This window comes from Erpetoichthys calabaricus, chromosome 2 (genome assembly GCF_900747795.2).
Source record: "Erpetoichthys calabaricus chromosome 2, fErpCal1.3, whole genome shotgun sequence".
In the NCBI taxonomy this organism is placed as follows: Eukaryota; Metazoa; Chordata; class Cladistia; order Polypteriformes; family Polypteridae; genus Erpetoichthys; species Erpetoichthys calabaricus.
Genome location: NC_041395.2, coordinates 238327251 through 238345929, shown reverse-complemented (window position 1 = coordinate 238345929; position 18679 = coordinate 238327251). Strand labels below are relative to the sequence as shown.

The 18679-nt window shown below is 35.3% G+C and overlaps 2 protein-coding genes across 2 annotated transcripts in view; one reads left to right on the top strand and one right to left on the bottom strand.

Moving 5' to 3' along the window:
- The window catches only part of dock1 (dedicator of cytokinesis 1), an 870017-nt gene that overhangs the window by 452705 nt on the left and 398633 nt on the right, over positions 1-18679 (bottom strand). The gene's annotated exons all lie outside the window — the stretch shown is intronic.
- LOC127526864 (inhibitory synaptic factor 2A) overlaps positions 1-18679 on the top strand; it is a 101412-nt gene that overhangs the window by 36419 nt on the left and 46314 nt on the right. Inside the window, exon 3 of the mRNA XM_051924024.1 lies at positions 11302-11373. Within this exon, the coding sequence (XP_051779984.1) occupies positions 11302-11373 (72 nt within the window). The remainder of the gene's footprint in view (positions 1-11301; positions 11374-18679) is intronic.

Sequence of the window (18679 nt, the reverse complement as noted above, 5' to 3'; positions counted from 1 at the left end):
TTTTATTATTATTTATTAGTTTAAATATTATGCAGTTTAATGATGATAAAGTTGTTTAAAAAGTCACTTTAACGTGTCAGTGGACAGAGATTGTTAACATTAACAGAAAGTGTAGTTGGTTTACAAAAAATATTTACTATTTATTCCTTTTCTAAGACATATTCGCTGCAATACAATTTTTGATAAGCACTTCTGGATATTTTACTAAGTCTAAATGCCTCTTTGTATGGTTGAAAATATGTTGTCAAAATTATAGTTTGTTTTTGCAAAATTTGTTCAATAAAAAGGTTCTATATTTTGACTGCATCTGTCATGCAATGTGATACCTTCTCCATTAGTGCCACCCCCTTGAAAACTATCACTTTATGGGGCAATGCAAAACTGTATTAATACTTGTGTGCACATTAAAATGTTTTTTTTTGTACAATGTACAATACTCTTTGACAGCGGAATAGGTTATTCTTAGCCAGTAATTGCAGTGGAAAATGTGGTTAACATCCACTCATGCATGGGGAAAAAAATACCGTCGAATACCGTGAAACCAGGATAATTTAGAAAAATACCATGATATAGAATTTTGGTCATACCGCCCACCCCTAGGGCATACGTTTTGCCTCTGACTCTGGGTCAGTGGAGTAAAGCTGAAAGAGGACCACCTGTATGAGAGAGACAGGGATGAAGCAGCTGGAAAATGTGTCAAGCTGCTTTTTTTTTTTTTTGGCAGCACCCTGTCCCTGTCCCTGTCCCGCCCTTTCTGACAGTTTAATGTATATATAGATTTAATGCTTTTTTGTTGGTAGAATCGTGGTGTGCCTTGGGATTTTCTGGGTTACAAAAAGTGTGCCACCATAGAAAAATGGTTTGAAAACACACTCTACCTACACCTTTGCTCATGGCACACTAAAAAGATCTCCATAGCTGCATCTCACTTAAAAACTGACACTGTGTATTACACTTGGATGGTTATGATGTGTTCTTTGTATAAATCAGCAAAGATACTGCAAACTTGAATCATGGGTAGGGATCATCATTACACTTCTATTTCATAGAATTTTGTCATTATATTAGGGCAGTCAGCACTGCAAGATGGCTGGCAGACTGGCAATTTAAATATAGAGGTACTAGAGACTTATTTTGATTTTAGTGCCACTCAAAGATAACTTATTTAGCACTTACGTGATATGACATTGATTCGATCTTATTGCAGAAATATGAAATGGGGAAAAAAATGGAGTAATTTTTACCATTGCAGCTTTTCTGTAGCATTGCACCAGGACTGTCATAAACCCCAACTTTTCTCACACTCCCCTGCACCCATGTCAGTATATATAAATCAAGAAGATGAACATCAGTGCTATGTATTGACATGTGGCATATCGATGTGAATGTGCAATACAAAATGTTAAATGAAAATTTTATTTCATAAAGGCAGTATATAAATATCGTACTGAATGGGTATGTAATTCAATAGGTACACACTTAATGTTGACGCAATTTTTTAAGCAAGTCCTCATGAATTAACTCAACATGTATTTGATTTGCAGTACTGTACCAGCAAAAAAAAATCGGGGGCCATAGTGTGTTCAAGTGGGAACGTGACGTCAGAGTCTTTGTTTACTATCAACATGTGACAGCAAGACGCTAAATGCTTTGATGTTTGACAAATGGTTCAATGTAGGGAAGCAAATCACCAAACTTAAATGCTGACATACAAATGTATTTGTGGTGCTTTTCTTCATGTATTTCTCATATAGGCAATACAAGCCTTGTAATGATGCAACACATTTTTAGGTCTCATCTTCTGTGCCCTCTTTTTTTTTTTTTTTGAACCTTCACAACAGCATCAGAATGAATGGACAGAGTGAAGAAAAAAAGGTCTCTTTGATGAGTAAATTGGAAATTTCAACTTTAATCTCAGTTTAAAAACGACCCAGTTGCTAATCGCTACGTCCTTCAGCACAGACAGCGATTACTACACAGAACACATTAAATTTATGATATTCCAGTTCTCTGCACATTTAGAATCCTTAGATTTATACTTGATATCATTTCACGATGAAATGTGTTAAAGCATGTATGTTACATTTTACAGCTAAATTGTTAACTTCACTTAAACACTTAATACTGTTAATAATTACATATGTGGGGGCGGAACAGTGGCTGAGTGGTAGCACTGCTGCCTTGCAGTAGTGGCTCATGAAGGTTGCATATTTTCCAGCTGGATTTCCCACAGTGTGCTCTGGTTTTCTTCTAAGGACATGCTAGTTTGGAGATTTTGTGACGGTAAAATGAAGCTAGTGTATGTGTGTGCTTGTATTCACCTTGTGATGAGCTAATGGCCCATCCAGGAAATGTTTCTGCCTTGCGCCCAGGACTTGCTGGAATGAGCATGTCCCTGGATTGATGGATGCAATCATTAAACATTCATTCTTTTCAGAGATACTGTAGCAAGGTGTCCTGGGAATTTAAAGGATGTTTCAAGCAATTCACAATACAAAGAAGCCAAACATTTTCTCACCATGACAATATCTCACACTGCCACCAGGTGGAATTCCTCCAGATTTACATAAAGTATGTGCCAAAGTACAAATAGTACACTGCTTGCATAGTAGCAGCGTCCACCAGCACACACATTTTGTCACGTTAGGTGGAGTATAAACCCAGCCTTAGGCTGCTTAGTTCATGTAAAACCTTCTGATCCATTGCTTGGGTAATTTAAATAATATGGTGAATTGTACAGTGACATGAAAAAGTATAATTTGTTTTCTCTATTATTGAAAATTTTTGACATTGGATGTTTTAGGTCTCATATGTAAATTAATTAAAGAGCTAAGCTGAGTAATCCATCTGAACACAGCCTTTCTTGATTATAGCCAGGCCTGATCAATATAAATCTTACTAATACTGACCTTTATTATCAGAGTCAAGTTGCAAGCATAAAGATTTAGCTGACTGTACACAATGCTGCAATCAAAGTGAAATCCTTGTAAGATCAGGAAAAATGTTGACACCTATCTGTCTCGAAAGGGCTACAAAGTTGCTTCTACTGTTCTTGGACTACATAGAACTACAGTGAGACAAATAATTTCTAAACGAAGAACACTTATAACTAGTGATGGTCGAGTCTATCAGTTGCCTATCTAAATTGGACAATTTTCACCACAAAAGACTCAATTGGTGATTGGTAAATTGGCTGACCACAAAAATTTAATTTTTCAGCATCTGCTTCTCTAAGGTTTACAGGAATTTAGTTGTACTGCTTCTTAATGCAAGGTATTATGGTAGCTGAGCTAGCGCACATCTGTTTTTGCTACGCACTTCCTGTAAATAGAAAGCAGCAAAGTACACTTTACCAGACAGAAAAGACCAGAATATTAGCAATACAGTAATCCCTCGCTATATCGCGCTTCGCCTTTCGCAGATTTTATATGTAAGCATATTTAAATATATATCGCGGATTTTTCGCTGCTTCGCGGGTTTCTGCGGACAATGGGTCTTTTAATTTCTGGTACATGCTTTCTCAGTTGGTTTGCCCAGTTGATTTCATACAAGGGACGCTATTGGCAGATGGCTGAGAAGCTACCCAGCTTACTTTTCTCTTTCTTTTGCGCTGACTTTCTCTGATCCAGACGTAGGGGGATTGAGCAGGGGGGCTGTTCGCACACCTAGACGATACGGACGCTCGTCTAAAAATGCTGAAAGATTATCTTCACGTTGTGATCTTTTGTGCAGCTGCTTCCTGAAACGACATGCTGCACAGAGCTTCGCATACTTAAAAGCTCGAAGGGCACGTATTGATTTTTGATTGAAAAAAAACTCTGTCTCACTTTGTCTGCTCCTGACGGAGGGGGTGTGAGCTGCCGCCTTCAACAGCTTTGTGCCGCGGTGCTTCACATACTTAAAAGAAAAACAGCCCTATTGATCTGTTTGCTTTTCTCTCTATCTCTGTGACAGTCACTGCTCCTGACAAGCACTCCTTTGAAGAGGAAGATATGTTTGCATTCTTTTAATTGTGAGACGGAACTGTCATCTCTGTCTTGTCATGGAGCACAGTTTAAACTTTTGAAAAAGAGACAAATGTTTGTTTGCAGTGTTTGAATAAAGTTCATGTCTCTCTACAACCTCCTGTGTTTCTGCGCAAATCTGTGACCCAAGCATGACAATATAAAAATAACCATATAAACATATGGTTTCTACTTCGCGGATTTTCTTATTTCGCGGGTGGCTCTGGAACGCAACCCCCGCGATGGAGGAGGGATTACTGTACACTAAAGAAATAATAAACTAAGAAAAAATAATTAAAGGAGTTATCTTGTACAATTAGACAAATGGAAAGAAAGGATACTTTAATTAATTTAGACCTTTTAAATTTTGTCCTTTAATTAAAGCGAACACTGCTTGTCTGAGTTTGGACAGTGAGCAAGCTTGTGTTAAGCACAGCGGCTTATATTTTTAGAAAAAGAGATAAAGAAGAATTTGAAATTGTTATTAACATGTTAGTTTAATAGCACAATTTTTCTATTTTACCTATAAACTTGTTAAGCATGTTAGCCTTGTATCTTCTTGATAAACACTTTATTATGACTGTTTAACAATGCTTTTAAAAAGTTTGTATTGTGTTTATAATCTGTTTGCCTGTGTCATACATTATACATTTTGGTAAGAAACAAGTAATGCATAAATAAAATGGTAATTCTTATTTATAATTACATCTTAAGAATTAGAAATGTATTGCCAATACACTGGAGGTAATGGGATTGCTAAGGGACATGTATAACAATAGTAAATGTATATCTTAACAGCAAAAACAGTTGTAGTGCAATTAATGATTAGATATTATTAAAATCTATAAGTGCATGTGTATTCACATATAAGCAGTGCCAATATTAATCAGTTAAATCAGTGTGTGTGTGCATGTTTTTGTTTTTGGGACAAATGATAAAAACTAATTTTTTGTTTCAGATAAGAACATTACAGAAGAAATTAAACAACTTCTAATTACACGAATCTTTATATTTCCATTTATGCCATATGTATTATGGGTACATACTTTTCTACATATTTTATTAGTTAAAATGTATGCACTGTATTTTAAGGGGATTTTATTTATTGTAGCATTTTAGGCTCACTGAACAATTAAGACTACAGAACTGAAAAAAATGAACAGGTAACACCTTACAGTTTAATTATAAAAATATAAAAGTTATCACTAACATAGAACATAAGGCTTCTAAAAAGAGATAAAGGAATCGGAACTGGCTGATCCAAGAACATGGAATCGGTGATTCTTATCATCCCTAAAAAATCCCTACTTGTAACAGTAGTGAATATTTCAAGGAACAACTGGCCTGTCAAAATTAATCAAAAGGGTACAGTGTAAAAGCATGCAGGAAATTACCAAGGATTCTAAAACATTTAAGAAATTGGAGCCTTCACTTGTCTTAACAAAGGTCAGTTTTAAAGACTCAATAACTAGAAAATGTGCTTGGATTTGAGAATAGAAGTGGTTAACCCCCAGTAACCAAGAAACACATAAATGCTTGTCTCTCATTTACTAGGGAGGACCTGAATTGTCAACAAGCTTTTTGGGAAATAGTTCTGACATTTTCTAAACTACTGTATGTTCGTCAGATCTGTAATTCATTTACTGCAATGAAATTTATAGAACTAATAAATTATAAAAATTTGGGGGATAATGCTTTCTTTTGATCTTCATCACAGTGCAGCACTTCTAATCAGGTAAAGCTTTGAAGGCTAAAAATCATCAAGTGCCATAAAAATATTAAAATGATGGCTTATTTAACATTACTGCCCGCCCTCTTTTTAAAAGTTGTTTAATCATACCAGAATCTAGCAGCCATTACCAAAAAAAGGTAACGTAAATATTATTAGGCAAATTATTTTATAATTCTATTAAACCACGTACTTATAAATTCCACTGAAACTAGTCTTCTTAAGAGGGATTGTACTTTAATAAATATGGAAAAACATGAGCACTTCCCAAATTATGTTGTATACATGTTTGACAAAATAAACACTCTTGAAAAGTGCAAAGTTACCATATTTGTAAAAATTCCTTCAAAGACAGCTGAATAAAAAATAGATTCCTTTACAAAGGCTACTAATAAATATTATTGTATGTAGTTTTTTAAAATGTCATATTCAGAGCCCAGCCATTGCTGAGAAGGTATATATCATATGAGGAGAGTTCCACTTTGAAGTGACATCAGACCTGGAAATATGCCAAAGAGATGCATATTAAAATGATGCATTTAGTTTAAAGGAAGGCCCAAAAATGTGTGATCAACACAGCTGTAACCAATAGGAAAAGTTGACAAAAATGAAACTCTAACAATTATTTATGCCTAACCATTTCAGTTTTTTGTACCTTTTTATCAGCTGGGGTGGGCATCACCTACTCCTTTAAAAAATAATATGGCATATTCCTTCTCTCTCTCTTTTAGCCGTAGTCTCTTTTCTTCCCAACAATATGTAGTCATTCTAATTCCACTGCAAATTCATATTTTCTTTGTGAACTACCTTGAAAACCTTCCGTGGGTTCAGGCTAAATCATGAAATCACTTCCTAGGGTCAAAGGTGAATCTTGTTCATCACAAGGAGAAGAATCTGAACATGCTTGCATTTATTTTTAGCAAAATATATTAATATGGTTGATGTTTTCATTAAAGACAAAATTAGACATTACAAAACTATGTTTACAAAACTACAACCATAATGTATTATAAGCATAACTGCCATAAAATAAATAAAGTTGTGTGTATGACACAATAAATGTGACCAGTTCAAGAACTGAGTATCTGTCCCTGTGGTGTACATTGTTGGTCAATAGTCCAACATACAGTACAACTATTACACTATTTGATGAGTCTTTCTACATCTAGGAAAGTAATTTATTTTGAAAGGGAAAATTGATTAACAAGAGACTACTAGGAAAATAATACAGCAATGGACACTACTAAGGTGGCATGGGGTGTAGTAAGTCCACCAGAAGAATTCTAGAAAAGACAGAAAGAGAGACTAAACTATTCTTGGTGAGCCTAGGCTCCCAATGATCCAAGGAACGATTTCAGCCTGCCCCCTGTCATTGCCTAGGTCATGTAATACATTATATATAAGTTTAAAGGATTCATAAAATTCATTCATTGTTGTCATCATAACATTGGAAAATATTCCTTGATGTACCAACAATCCTTGAGAAAAGTAATAAAGACTTGCTTGGGTCAGCAGCAGAAACATATAATGCATTGCTATTGTGTGACATCATAGCTATTGCTGCTTAAATTGCAGCTAGTTGTTCTCATCGCTTATTCGATTCTAAACCATAATATACTTCTAAGATAAACTAGTTTCATTGAGAAAATTACGACCTTGACTTTACTGAAGACTGATACCTCATTGCATTAAATTAAATATTTTCAAATAAAAATAATAAAATGAATTGAATTTAAAAAAAGCATTCATTACAGATTGATACATTAATTTTCTGGTTAAATATCAAAACGTAGTTTCATACAATTGATGTATACAGTGGGGGAAAAAATAAAAAAAATAGTTATATTTAAAGTAATAACTTTGTAGCCTTGGTGGATCACTTTGAAAGATACAGTTAAAGAAAAAAACAAAAGCTGCTTTCCACAAAAAACACTAAAAGTGAGATTTCCCAGATTTCATATTTGTAGTTGTCATGATGTAGAAAAGAGCAAAAAGAGATGGAAAAGCCTTTAGGGTATGAACAGCTGTCGAGTAAAAATAAAGCCAAAGACCAAATATTAGTAAATGTTTGGAAATATTATATAAAACATAAAAATATGTACACATAAAATTTAAAATGAAATTTTTGAAATATTCATTTTTGATGCATAATAAAACACCGGTTATATCCTATAGCATAGAACTTTTGCAAATCAATTAATTATAAAGCTCCACATAAGCCTGATATTGACTAGCTGGTATCTCCCATGTGCCTAATGCTGTGGGAATAGGTTTTGGGCATATGTGTATGTAATGACATAAATGAAAGACTTGCTTACAGCACATATAAAACTACAAGAACATGAAAATGGTTGCAGCAAAAGTTTGGGAATGCATCTCAAAGACTTTTTCTTCTTATTCACCTTTAAAAAATAATTTTAATGTTAACATTCAAACACTTACAAAATGCATATATAGTCATATGAAAAAGTTTGGGAACCCCTCTCAGCCTGCATAATAATTTACTATACTTTCAACAAAAAAGATAACAGTGGTATGTCTTTCATTTCATATGAACATCTGAGTACCGGGGTGTTTTCCAAACAAAGATATTTTAGTGAAGCAGTATTTATTTGTATGAAATTAAAACAAATGTGAAAAACTGGCTGTGCAAAAATTTGGGTACCCTTGTAAATTTTGCTGATTTGAATATATGTAACTGCTCAATACTGATTACTTGCAACACCAAATTGGTTGGATTGGCTCGTTAAGCATTGAACTTCATAGACAGGTGTGTCCAATCATGAGAAAAGGTATTTAAGGTGGTCAATTGCAAGTTGTGATTCCCTTTGACTCTCCTCTGAAGAGTGACAGCATGGGATCCTCAAAGCAACTCTCAAAAGATCTGAAAACAAAGATTGTTAAGTATCATGGTTTAGGGGAAGGCTACAAAAAGCTATCTCAGAGGTTTAAACTGTCAGTTTCAACTGTAAGGAATGGAATTGGGAAATGGAAGGCCACAGGCACAGTTGCTGTTAAACCCAGGTCTGGCAGGCCAAGAAAAATACAGGAAAGGCATATGCGCAGGATTGTGAGAATGGTTACAGACAACCCACAGAAAACCTCCAAAGACCTGCAAGAACATCTTGCTGCAGATGGTGTATCAAGGGAATCCATTCCTAGACATTTTTCATTCCTGCATTTCCGGGAATGAAAATGCAGTAATTACCGGGGAACTGGGAAAGGCCAAGCTCGCATATATAGCATGTAAAAGTGTAAAAATCGATCAAGAAATAACATAGTTATAGTTGAAAATAATTAAGGTGGCGCCATTGCTGCAGCTTGCACTTCATCAGACAACAGCTTTGAACAGCAACTTGAAATTGCAATGCGTCAAGTCTGTTGCATACGCATTATCTGTGCCAAGAAACTTGCCATCACAGAATGATGACAAGAACCTGGATGCATCGGTAAAAGCTGAAATGGTGGTGTTTTAGTGCAATGGCAAGCGCGGGCGTTGTTTAGAACAAGTGTATTAGTATCTGATGATTGTAACGCCTACTTCAGTGGAGGCAGAGAGTGCTTTCTCAGTGACTGGTGTACTTCTTCACGAAGTTGCACTCTCGCATGGACGACCGCACGCTGGACACATTAATAATAATAATTCATTACATTTATATAGCGCTTGTCTCAGTATTCAAAGCGCTATCCATACAGGGAGGAACCGGGAAGCGAACCCACAATCTTCCACAGTCTCCTTACTGCAAAGCAGGGGCACTACCACTGCACCACCTGTGAGGACGTTGTGCTTTCTACGCTCTTATTACCACAACTAAAGATACATGTACTTATATGACAGCATAAACTGCTTGTAGATAACGTTAGTCTTTTATGTGTGTCAACATATTGCAGTAGTTTTATTAAAAATAAGTGTTGGTTGTTCTAAAACCGTTCACATGTGAGATGCCTGTGCACTGTGTCATCCCCGGGAGCCTGGGATTCCCGGGAATGGATTCCCTAGGTGTATCTGTACATCGTTCTACAATTCAGCGCAATTTGCACAAAGAACATCTGTATGGCAGGGTGATGAAAAAGAAGCCCTTTCTGCACTCACGCCACAAACAGAGTCGCTTGTTGTATGCAAATGCTCATTTAGACAAGCCAGATTCATTTTGGAACAAAGTGCTTTGGACTGATGAGACAAAAATTGAGTTATTTGGTCATAACAAAAAGCACTTTGCATGGCGGAAGAACAACACCTGCTACTCACTGTCAAATTTGGTGGAGGTTCCATCATGCTGTGTGGCTGTGTGGCTAGTTCAGGGACTCGGGCCCTTGTTAAAGTCGAGGGTTGGATGAATTCAACCCAATATCAACAAATTCTTCAAGATAATGTTCAAGCATCAGTCACAAAGCTGAAGTTACACAGGGGTTGGATATTCCAACAAGACAATGACCCAAAACACAGTTCAAAATCTACAAAGGCATTCATGCAGAGGGAGAAGTACAATGTTCTGGAATGGCCATCACAGTCCCCTGACTTAAATATCATCAAAAATCTATGGGATGATTTGAAGCAGGCAGTCCATGCTCTGCAACCATCAAATTTAACTGAACTGGAGATATTTTGTATGGAAGAATGGTCAAAAATACCTCCATCCAGAATCCAGACACTCATCAAAGGCTATAGGAGGCGTCTAGAGGCCGTTATATTTGCAAAAGGAGGCTCAACTAAGTATTGATGCAATTTGTCTGTTAGGGTGCCCAAATTTATGTACCTGTCTAATTTTGTTATGATGCATATTGCATATTTTCTGTTAATCCAATAACCTTAATGTCACTGCTGAAATACTTCTGTTTCCATAAGGCATGTCATATATTAAAAGGAAGTTGCTACTTTGAAAGCTCAGCCAATGATAAACAAAAATCCAAAGAATTAAGAGGGGGTCCCAAATTTTTTCATATGACTGTATGTGCTTTATATGCATTATAAAGGAACTAGATTAAGTGGGTTCAAAAATCAGATAGTCAGTGAACAAAGCATAGGTTAACAGACAATGTAATATGTACATCTGTATTTGCTTTTTGTTTAAAGATCACTTCTTCATATGGTTATGTGATTGTAATATTTAGAAGAACTTTCTTCAGCAGAATATTCAGTTTAGTTTTCTTACATAATCAAAACAACTTCATATACAAAGATCAGTATGAGTTTGAAATACATGCCAATACACACTGAAAAATGTACAGAGATGACAATCTAACTACTCACCTGTAATTTTAAATTTGTAAAGGAGCACAGATAACAATTACAGGTTAAAAGTGTAGAAATAATGGAAACCAGAAAATCTGTCATAGCATTTTTTTTCTCTTTTGACATGGATTGATCAGTAACTTAAAAAGCACATTTAAAGCCAAAATGTATCAGTATTGTTGTTCCAGGAAAGGGATAAGAAAACAAACTTAATGCAGGCCATGTTTACCTTGAGAGATAATAAGTAATGACAAACGAGATGAGACAGGGAGCAAATAAGAAAAGAGCAACTAAACAAGCCCTGTAATTACTCATCCACACTCTTATCTTTGCAGCCTCTCCTATCGAACTGGACAAGACACAGCTAACTGTGACACCTGCCGAAACAGCGCTTGCATTATTTACAGGTTTGGTTGAAACTTTATTATTCTTTTCTTTCTCCTCCTCTCAATTGAACTACTGATAAAAGTAACTCACCAGGCGGCAGGCTTTTCTTGAGGGGTAAATTATAGAGAAAAAAGTAAAACCATGAATTCAAAGTATTAAGCAATCTATAGACTACAGAACATAAACATCATGCAGTTGGTTGTAATATCCAGAAAAAGTCAGTGTTTCCCTAAAAGTCATTAACATCTAAATAATATGGCAGAATATATGACCTGGAAATGATAACTGGCTCATGATTACAACTATTTTAAATTCACCAGCCCACCTTAAAATCATTCAATTTCACAACACAATTTAAAATAATCAACAGGGACATCTAAAGGAAACAAGGTTATACGAGCACTGATTTTAACTTTACATATGAACTGTCAGAAAAATGAAATATAATTTAACAGTATCAAGGGGATTTTGTGATTCATATTATTGGCAAGCAGGATAATGTTACAAGATGTCTATGACTAATAAAAAATAATAATATATAATAAAATATTTGAAAAAGAAAACTGAGTGGCATAATCTTTCCACTACAAGCAATACAATTAAACACATTAGTCTACTGAATAAAGCATATTACATTCCAAGCCTAGAACCTCACACTAAAGTTATGATTTTAGCGTCATGACAATTACAGGCTCCCCCCGCTTCTAAAGTTGAACACTGTTTCTTAAAACTTTTGTCAGGTTTATTTTCACACACACATAATTTACCATTATTTTAAATAGAAATACAATTTTAAACATTCCCTGCCCACAAAAAAATGTCACCCATTTTTGTTCAAATAACACCAAAATAATGAAAATGTATACAAATTAGTTTAATAATAGCATTATTCATAAAAACAGCTTACTGTATACTATTTAATAAGACTGGTTACATAAGTTTCATCACTTCAATAAAAACATTTAAAAGAATGACATTTTAATCTTTCTCTATCTTTAACAACTAATTCACAACCTTTTTGGAGCCACAAAGCTCAAGATAATCCAGGAAGACATGTATATCAACAACATATGTGGGAAAATGACTAACTTACAGCACGTGAACACAGCATCAGCTGTCTCTTTCCAGTTCAACAGACTGTAGCAAGGAAAACTTGGAATGACTGTAAAGATGATCAGATGTTAGCACTAGATGGGCACATTTGAAAATCATCCCAGACTCTGTATTCACAAATGCAAAAAATCAGCTTCACTATAGCTTTCAAAACAAAAAATTAATATTAAAACACTTTCTTCATGTACCCAAATTTTCAAAAAGTGGTTGTTTGTAATTCAGGGGAAGCCTGTAATTGAATATTCATTTCGGAAGGGACCTCCTAGGTCATCAATCTTTCAATACATTTTTAGTATACTGTATATGGCTACATGAATAATATTGCAAGGTTGAAATTATAAAAATATAAGGACTATGCATTTTTGATATATACAAGTACAGAGGTTTATGTGTGAGATATATATATGTATAAAATAAACTAATTCATAACAGTTTATAACATAACAAATGATAGTATTCAAAGACTTGTGTTTTATTTTTGTACAGTACTCTGTTTATGATTTTTACATACCAAATTTAAAGTAAAATGTTGCATCCTGATGGGGTTTTATCAAATTGACTTTACAGTTTGTTTTGTTGAGCATGAAATAATAATGTAAATGTGACCATGTGAAACTGTGAATAAGGTGTTGGTGGCAGATGCTTTTTTTGAAGTGAACAACAGTTCTTAGGCAATACTGTTCAGTACTATTGAGATGGAAAAAATTGATCTGAGATAAATCTATTTAAATTTAAAAATTGGTAGTGACTTTAAATTTGCCTAAGAAGTCCTTAATATCCACATTTTCATTGTAGACCAACAAATTTATCAGCTTAATCTTCACAAAAGCATAATTTAAAAAATACTGATGTATTCATATTTGTGCTGGGCAGCGATTAAAATTTTTAATCGTGATTAATCGCAGACAATCACAACAATCACATTATGATGTGCAAAATTCAAAAGAACTCAAAAATAGTGTATTTGGTTTGAAAACACTTTAAACAAATAAGGTGCTTTTTAACAACAGTATTCCCATTACATAGTAGCAGTTAAAATATTTCTTGTAAATCTCAACTTAAACATTAATGTAATCAAATCAAATATAAAACCAAAGCTATTTGCCACTGCCAGGGCATTAATGTTTTATCTCGTTTGTTATAGAAAAACAAGCTACTCTCAGAGCCCAGAGCCACGATCACAACATTATAACAGGCACCTTCTGAGCAACAGCAAGTTAAAATTTCTAAATCTGTTTTCTTTTTTATCTGAACAGATACCAGCAGAAACATTTTCTTTTATCAGGGAGCAGCATAAGCAATCCATGTTCAGTAGCAACTCTTTGAGTGCTAATATTTTTCCCAAAAAACTCAGTTTTCTGAAAAGCACACAAAGCAATGGTTTCACACATTAATTAACATAAAAAGTCTGTTGCTGCCTGTTGTGCTTGCTGTCGGCGCCTGTTTGCAGTTTGCAGCGGCTCAACAGCCAGCAGGAAATCATGGTGGGCTGGCTGCCTGGCTGTCTTTGTGAGACAGGTGCGCAGGGGTGGCAATTACAGTGACAATATGGTTTGTATCTCCTAACATCGTGTCTGTCCTCCCAGGCGAACATTGTCATAGGTGAATCAGCTACATCAGCTGATGCCGGTACCTCACTTTCGTTTTCAATCTACATCTCCAGATCACTTGTATCAAAATCGGAGTCTGACAAATCAGAGTCTGATTCAGTGATAATATGAAAAAAGTCATCCACGGATTATTTTGTTTTCAGCATTCACTTTGGTATCTCTCCACATGCACGTGCAGGGAATCAAGGTCAAATCAACAAAGCTAACTTTCCTTCTAGCAAAAGTGTTTTGAAAAGCGCTATAACAAGAAGATCACTGATTTCTATCACTCATTAGCGAGACTGAGGGTTTCAAAATAATAATATTAACAACAAAAACTGCGTTAATGTGCGATAAAATAATTGTCTGTGTTAATTAATTAATGCGTTAACGTGATAATAATGCGTTAACTTGCCCAGCTCTAATTCAAATATATATTTTTTTTTTTTATTTCTTCTTGGTCTCATTCTTAATACGGTAAAATAAACGTGTTTGAAATTTTATATTCATTAATAAAATTTGTCTTACTATAGCTTCAAATCTCAGTGGGAAATATTACTGAAAAAAATTAAATGTTAATTTTATTCCTGTGTAGGCAACTAAATGTTGTCACTCTTTGTTGTATTTACATGAACTCACCCAACTATCCATATATCTGAACTTACAGTGCATCTGGAAAGTATTCACAGCGCATCACTTTTTCCACATTTTGTTATGTTACAACCTTATTCCAAAATGGATTAAATTAATTTTTTTCCTCAGAATTCTACACACAACACCCCATAATGACGTGAAAAAAGTTTACTTGAGGTTTTTGCAAATTTATTAAAAATAAAAAAATTGAGAAAGCACATGTACATAAGTATTCACAGCCTTTGCCATGAAGCTCAAAATTGAGCTCAGGTGCATCCTGCTTCCCCTGATCATCCTTGAGATGTTTCTGCAGCTTAATTGGAGTCCACTTGTGTTAAATTCAGTTGATTGGACATGATTTGGAAAGGCACACACCTGTCTATATAAGGTCCCACAGTTCACAGTTCATGTCAGAGCACAAACCAAGCATGAAGTCAAAGGAATTGTCTGTAGACCTCCAAGACAGGATGGTCTCGAGGCACAAATCTGGGGAAAGTTACAGAAAAATTTCTGCTGCTTTGAAGGTCCCAATGAGCACAGTGGCCTCCATCATCCGTAAGTGGAAGAAGTTCGAAACCACCAGGACTCTTCCTAGAGCTGTCTGGCCATCTAAATTGAGCGATCGGGGGAGAAGGGCCTTAGTCAGGGAGGTGACCAAGAACCCGATGGTCACTCTGTCAGGGCTCCAGAGGTCCTCTGTGGAGAGAGGAGAACCTTCCAGAAGGACAACCATCTCTGCAGCAATCCACCAATCAGGCCTGTATGGTAGAGTGGCCAGACGGAAGCCACTTCTTAGTAAAAGGCACATGGTAGCCCGCCTGGAGTTTGCCAAAAAGCCCCTGAAGGACTCTCAGATCATGAGAAACAAAATTCTCTGCTCTGATGAGACAAAGATTGAACTCTTTGGTGTGAATGCCAGGCGTCACATTTGGGGGAAACCTGGCACCATCCCTACAGTGAAGCATGGTGGTGGCAGCATCATGCTGTGGGGATGTTTTTCAGCGGCAGGAACTGGGAGACTAGTCAGGATAAAGGGAAAGATGACTGCAGCAATGTACAGAGACATCCTGGATGAAAACCTGCTCCAGAGCGCTCTTGAACTCAGACTGGGGCGATGACCCTAAGCACACAGCCAAGATATCAAAGGAGTGGCTTCAGGACAACTCTGTGAATGTCCTTGAGTGGCCCAACCAGAGCCCAGACTTGAATCTGATTGAACATCTCTGGAGAGATCCAACCTGAAGGAGCTTCAGAGGTGCTGCAAAGAGGAATGGGCGAAACTGGCCAAGGATAGGTGTGCCAAGCTTGTGGCATCATATTCAAAAAGACTTGAGGCTGTAATTGCCGCCAAAGGTGCATCGACAAAGTATTGAGCAAAGGCTGTGAATACTTATGTACATGCGATATCTCAGTTTTTTTTATTTTTAATAAATTTGCAAAAACCTCAAGTAAACTTTTTTCACATTGTCATTATGGGGTGTTGTGTGTAGAATTCTGAGGAAAAAATTAATTTAATCCATTTTGGAATAAGGCTGTAACATAACAAAATGTGGAAAAAATGATGTGCTGTGAATACTTTCCGGATGCACTGTATCTGTACAATTTAACTATCATGTCAATATTCTGACTAGTGCTTTCACACAGAGCTTCTGAAAAGTGAAACTGCAGATTTGAGCAACTGAAGTAAATGATTACAAAAATGTTTTTGGAATCCATATATTTTAAAATCACAATAAAAAGGAAATCCATTCACACAAATAGTATCTCCTCAAATGTACAACTGATACAAACCTTTGTCTAAATGGATGTGCAGTGTTGAGTAAAGAGGAGTACATTTTGCCAAAACCATATAATCTTTACCAGTTGTCTCAATAATCCCTCTCCTAAGTACACTGCCTTTTACATTCAGCGCTCTGGTTAGAGGAAGCAGATTCTTTTTGCAAACTTTAGGACTGGCAAAATATGGAACTGGCAAGCTGCCCTTTATTGCCCATCACTACAAACATCTAAATAAGTATCTGTCTAATTTTGATCATAGTGTAAGTAGGACTGCAATGGTGCACTTCCATGGAATTCTTTAGAATCCATGCCATTTGAACTCCATAATGCTTTTAACTGACCAGCTAAACATTGGGATTAACATTAGAAAAGGGAAGATGGACAGATATGTTTTCAACATTTTCTGAAATCTGAATGCCCCCATTCTATTTTCTTGTATAGGATCAGCCAAATAAGAAGACTTACATGATTATTATTAATAATAATAATGGTGGCAGTGTTCAGATGTAAAAAAAAAAAAAAAAGTGCCTCTTTTAAGTTCAATTTGGTAATTGCAATTATAATGACAACTGAATTTTTTTTTTTTAAATTAGCAACAACTACAATCTAAGCATTGTTTCAAAGTCACATATACAGTATATGAGGAAATTGGATGTCAAAAAAAAAAAGCAAAAACAATACATCTTCAGATAATTTCTCTTATAAAAAAATCAAACAGATACACTGGTTCTTTAAAAGTTATAAGTGTCCATTATGAAAAATTATTGAAGAAAAATAATCTAGAGATATTATTAATTTAATGTATTCATATAAAGTAAATCTCTGATTATTATTTTAAACACACAATATGGGTTAATATGAAAAAAATTAATAAAGGTTTGTTTTGTATATATACCTGCATAGCCACAGTTGGAATTAAAAAAAGAACACAGCAAAAACCCAATAAATAAGAATATTTGTTTTTAAAAGTTTAAGACTGACTTTACTGATCACTTCAATGTGTTGAAAGTATGAATTACTCAAACAATTTTATTTTTTTTTATATCTACTTAATTATATATTGGTTGTTAAACATATATACTCCATATTATTAATGAAGTGGACTCTTTTATATAATATCAGTTACCTACTGACTTAGAGGAGAGTTAGGTTTCTTCCAGTTGAGCAAATTAAGTCTATGTGCTAATAGTGAATTAAAGGCAATTACAGTTTGTTTTTCCTTCTCCACTTTAAGCCCATCTGGGAGTACACCAAACACAACTGTTAGTGGATTAGGAAGGATTGTAACACCAAGGCTGTCTGAAAGGCATTTAAATGTTTTGGTCCAGAATGATGTTAATTTGGTGCAGGCCCAAAACATTTGACCCAGTGAGGCTGGAACATGATTGCAGTGTTCGCAGGTTGGCTCTTGCCCTGGAAACATTTTAGAAAATTTTGAAAGAAACAGATGTGCTTGATATATAATTTTTGAGTTGAATAATTGTATGCTTTGCACATATGGAGCTCGAATGACTTATCTGCATTGCTACCTTCCACTCCTTTTCTGAGATATTGAGTGAGAGATCCTTTTCCCACTGTCCTCTTAGATCTTTGAAAGGGAGGGACTGTAAAATGGTTTTATATATTGCAGAAATGCTTTCTGAGTCCTCAAGACTGAGCAATATTTTTTCCAGCATAGAGGGAGGCGAGGAAAATAGGGAAGGTTCTGTTTAACAAAGTTTCTAATTTGAAGGTAGTGAAATAAATGTGTTGCTGGAAAGTTAAATTTGGGATGTAATTGTTCAAAGGATGCAAAGACGTTGTCATTGTACAGATCTCTAAGTGATTTAATCCCAAATGTTTTACAGATATTAAAAACTGCATATGTTTTCAAGGGTGGAAAAAGGTGGTTCTTGTGCAGAGGTGCCACAGATATAAGCTTCACTATCTTTTATTTAAAATACTTCCTATATTGGTTCCATATTCTTGCATAAAGCAAGGAATATAAAGAAGTACTGCAGGATTTTATTTCTATTGCGGACCAAGCCTGTGTATATTCATCTATTTGTGTCCATGTCCAGGTTTTTAAAGTTTGTATATCTGCTGCCCAGTAATACAACTGAAAGGTAGGTAGAGCCATGCCACCTTCTGCCTTAGGTCTTAGTAGGGATTTGTCTTTTGGATATGTGGATGTTTTGAATTCCAAATAAATGAGTGTAAATGTTATGGTTGA